Raw genomic sequence first — 4866 nt, 5'->3', positions numbered from 1 at the left:
CTCCAGCACACATTCTCATATATATAATTTCCCGTGCAGTGTATCTCTATGTCTGTCTAAATGTGACTGGCTATAACAAGACTAACATTCTTGCAAGTGACAGAAGTCTTATTTGTTCATATGAATTTTGAAAGATATTTCTAACTTGACAAGTTCAGTGGTACAGGGTACTTGCTGTGTTAACACAGTAGAAACTGAATTATTCAATTATTTCCTTCCTTAAGTATAGGAAAATTCTTGTGTGTCTTGGATACCGTTACAAAGTAACAATGGATAAATGCTGAATTTTTAATGAATGCCACTGACTACTATATTAATAACGAAACTCTTGAGAAATAGTTCACAGGTTTATTATTAGTGGGTACCCTGCTAGAGTAGTGCTACTATGTATTCAAAACAAAGAAATGTGATGAATGTTTAGCATTCACTTCACTTAAAAAAATCACACCCTGTGCATTATGTGGCTTTCCTGAGAAAACTCCATCTGTTACGAATTAAGTGAAACACTATTTCCTTTACAGTACAAATAACGCCATGATTTTTTTTCAGTTTTTTAGAGAAAGGAGGATGACATAAGCTCTAGAAGAGATACTTTGCTTTCAGATTCTTCTTTTGAACTCTGCCTGCCTACCAAAGCAGCCTGTGGTTCACAAATGGGCTGTGCTCATGGGAGCAGATTATTATATGTATGTTTGCTCAGACAAATACACCTGAAGAGTCTGGCATTTAAATGGAGCCCATCACGGAGGAGCTCTAGCTAGGGCCTGACCTTTTTTGTATAGCTCTCTAATCAGCATGCTACTTGGTTATTGTTATACGGTGCTATATGGTATGATCTCTGCAGTATAGATTTCCATCTTCAGGGGAAGTAGTCGCGCTAACATGCATGTTGTGTATCCTCTGACCTTGACTTTCGTTTTTTTATGAAAATACATAAACTTTTAGATTTAGGAGACGAGCTGACACTTTCTTGCATTTTATATAAACACTTCTAAAACGGTTTATTTGGGAAGAGGGTTGGAGAAATAAGTGGGCTAATAGGGCTGTTTGCATTATTACTATAATACTTTCGGCCACAAGGAGCATTTCTTAGAAATGGCAACAGTGCTGCTTTGTATTTAGATAGGCTGGATGTGAGGTTTGTCAGTGCCTTAGCTCTCCGTGACCGCTCGCGGCTCCTGTGGGTCAGCGCCCGGCCGCGTGCCGCTGTCCTTTTTTTGTGTGTCTTTGGTCCTTACCGCTTTTATGAAGAGTTGTAGGTGCTCGGGTTGTTTGAAGGTGGGGATGTTTCGCTTATATCTGTCTCCATTTATACAGGCGCTGCTTTTGCCTTTGTGCAAGCCATGGTAAAACTCACATGTGACCACCACCTTTCTTCTTCCATCACGTTCCTCTCCTTTCCGATGGCCAGTGTCGTAATAATTGCTTGCCATGTAGGAAGAAGAACCCTTTTAGGAAGCATGGGGTGTCTGAGGACATATGGGGAGCACTGGGGCCCAGAGACCGAGCCTGTCAGTCTTACAGTGGGCTTGATCTCCAGCAGCTCTGAGGAGTCTAGGCCTTAAATTAACAGTTTGCTCATGTAAATATGAAAAGGTCCCATAGTGTTATGTTGCCCCTCATTAATAAAAACTAATGAGCTGCGCAGATCCTACCTTCTGTCTGACTATATATGTGGGGTAAAAGCAGTGTTTCTGTGTTTTTATTGTTTTCTAAATACAGCCTGTTTGTCAGAACAATTCATGATCACGTCATGCAGATTTTTACAGGAGGTTATTTCATACAAACTCACATATGTAGCATATAAGAGTCACAGCCAGAAATCAAGAAATACAGCCATCATTCTTACTGCCGGCTTTTTCTTTTTTTTTTTTTTTTTTTTTTTTTTTGCATCGGTTCCTGTTGCTCATTATAAATTTCACCTCCAGCAGTTTGTTTTTCTCTTTACTTCTGCAGAATGCTCGTTCTTTTGAGTCATCCTTGTCATATTTCTTCCCACAGCTAAACGCTACTGTAAGAATTCAAGTCCAACCAGCAGCACAACAAGCAGTTATGCCCCTAGCAGCAGCAGCAATATGAGTTGTGGTGGAGGCAGCAGTGCCAGCAGTACCTGCAGCAAGAGCAGCTTTGACTATACTCATGACATGGAGGCAGCGCACATGGCTGCTACTGCTATTCTGAATCTCTCCACTCGCTGCAGGGAGATGCCTCAGAACCTCTCCACTAAGCCTCAGGATCTCTGTGCGAGGGTAAAAATGAGTAATTCTGTTTCTTGATGAAGATTTCTCTTTACTGCACGTGCTCTGCGGCCCTGATAGATAGAAGAATAGCTGTAGTACATCTTGCTTTTTTTTTTTTTTTTCCCCTTTTCCTCAAAATTAACATAATCTGCTAAAGCAGGGAGGGAAAAAAAAAAAGAAAGATGCAAATTGCTCACAAGTATCTCAGGAAATCTTGATCGATATATAAACTGATGATACTGATAGCATGTACTCCTTTTTTTGTCTCTTACTAGCGAGATCTAGAATTATAAAAGATGTTCGGGTTGCTCAAGCGGTATTAATTGCATTACTGATTTTTTTGCTAAACACAGCCTGATTCATACATTTTGTGAAAAGATTATGATTTAATGATGCATTTTCATTTAAAAGTCACAAATGGGACCTGAGGTTGTAAGATCTAGTACAAAGAAATCTATGGTACTTGTATGTTATAATTTCTTGCCTGTCTGTGCTATCACTGTTCTTAAGTCACTGCATAACACATTTGAAATGAACAAATCCTCCAGTACAGGTGACTTTAAATGTGTGTAACAGTAGTGCAGGGTCACTGATGTTCTGTATATTCACAGAGCCTCAGTGTGTTATGAAATGACTATACAGGTACAAATAAAAGCTTTTGTTGTTGAGCTTTATATATGAAGAAAAAGAGTGCACTATTAAAATTCATTACAGATTTACCCCAAGATTTTTTTTTTCATTACAAACATTAAGTTTCGACTCTGATAGCTGTTAAGAAATGAGTATTTAACACGCACCAGCAAACACTGCGGTGTTACCTATAGGAGACCACTAGATGGCTAAGTAGACAGATGCAGTGCAGAGGAAACATTTTTATTGTGCTTATAGAAGAGCTTTTGAGCTGGCAGACATGTTCTGTTCTTCTACATATAGACAAAGGTTTTCTTCCCCTCATCCTGTAAAGCCCCTTGATCATTCATAACAAACTAAACCGGCAGCAGTAGGTATTAGTAATAATCATGATTTAAGCCAGAATGGCTGGTGACTTTGTTTTCAAATGCTGCTTTTTTACATTAATTTATTTAATACTGTTCAAGAGGGAAATCTCTTTCTGGCATATAAATAAATACAGTTGTACGCTATATCAACACTATAGAAAAAGTTGGAATAAAATGCTAAAAATCTTCTGTGTCAAAACCAGAAGAGGCCTCTTTCCTAATGTGCCACTCTATATTGAGACTGAAGGAATGAATCTGAGAAGATAAACAAGTATTTTCTAAATTAAATTAGCAGGATAGCAGCAATTAGATATATGCTCTGACAAAAGGCAGTAATTCAGAAAGAGAGATTTGCATTCACAGTGCTTTTCCGCAGCTCTGTTGTTACTCCAGAGGAGAGAAAGTCGCCAGACATACCAGGAGTTGGTCGCATTCACATTAGTTTTGAAACGAAATTTCTTGTGAAGCGTTTCATTTTTGAAAAGATGAGGGATTCTCTGTGGGCATTTTTATTTCCTTATGCCCTTAGTTTTTTAAAATTTGTCTTTGTTTTAAGGTATCTTATTTCTCCTCACCTAGTATAATAGCCAACCCTGGCTTGCTTGTACAAAAGAAGTCAGTGCCCATACTCACCCTATTTTTCACAGTACCTCAGCTGCCGCAGAAATTGGCACAACTATTGTTGCAACTATCCCGCTACCTAAATTTATTGATTATAAAGATAGATACATGAAATGTTAATACATTTACATTTGCAGGGAAGGAACTGTGAAATTTGAATGTATATCCTTGTTTGCAAATGGTGTCGGAAAGAACTTGTTTTGGTACCTTACCTCCCTGTTTAATTTTCTGACATGATCTATTCAAGCATTGCCTGTTAGTGTTAAATAAACAAAGAAACAAAGATTATTTGATGCTAGCTGCTTTTTGTTACCCCAGTCACCCAGGCAGGTGTCAGGACTGGAAACAAGAATTATGCAGATGTTAAGTCATAGATACCTCTCACAGAATAAATCAAGAGCATAAAGACAGCGACAAGAAAATACCTTTAGAGATTTCTCCTTTTCATTCCCAGTTTTGCACCTGTGTGGCAGGTGGCAGGAGGGGTAATGACGACTCTCCCCTCTTCCCCCCAAACATCAGATTAGCCATTCAAGAAGAAATCTACTTTAACAGCATTAATGTTGTGTAACAGCATCATGCTATGTGTGGGAGGGGGCTCAATGCTTACAATCTATACAGGAATGGAAAAGCGTTTTATCATTCTGCTAGGCAATCAGATTGAAGAACACAGAGAGGTAACAGTTTGCTAGGGTGAAGCCGAATTAACAATATTTTTCTTATTTTGACAGAATCCTGATATGGAAGTCGATGAAAATGGGACGTTGGATCTGAGCATGAACAAGCAGAGGCAGCGAGATGGTTGCTGTACCATTTTGACACCACTGGAGCCAATGTCCCCGCAACGGCAAGCCGTGATGAATAACCGGTGTTACCAACTGAATGAGGGTGACTGCTGGGACTTGCCAGTGGACTACACTAAAATGAAGCCCAGTAGGATAGATGAAGATGATTCCAAAGAGATTAATGTATGTCTTTTTCATCTACTAGTTCTCGTTGCAGTCTGA

At 39.0% G+C, this 4866-nt stretch overlaps 1 protein-coding gene across 4 annotated transcripts in view; it reads left to right on the top strand.

Annotated features, from left to right (window-relative positions):
* Positions 1 to 4866, top strand: part of MYT1L (myelin transcription factor 1 like) — a 132723-nt gene that overhangs the window by 69133 nt on the left and 58724 nt on the right. For all 4 annotated transcript variants that reach the window (XM_035889902.1, XM_035889901.1, XM_009634269.2 and 1 more), the window contains exons 10-11: positions 2002 to 2249; positions 4591 to 4827. In XM_035889902.1, the coding sequence (XP_035745795.1) occupies positions 2002 to 2249; positions 4591 to 4827 (485 nt within the window). The remainder of the gene's footprint in view (positions 1 to 2001; positions 2250 to 4590; positions 4828 to 4866) is intronic.

Source organism: Egretta garzetta, unplaced genomic scaffold (genome assembly GCF_000687185.1).
Source record: "Egretta garzetta isolate BGI_Z169 unplaced genomic scaffold, ASM68718v1 scaffold62, whole genome shotgun sequence".
In the NCBI taxonomy this organism is placed as follows: domain Eukaryota; kingdom Metazoa; phylum Chordata; class Aves; order Pelecaniformes; family Ardeidae; genus Egretta; species Egretta garzetta.
This window is presented reverse-complemented; position numbering and strand designations above follow the sequence as displayed.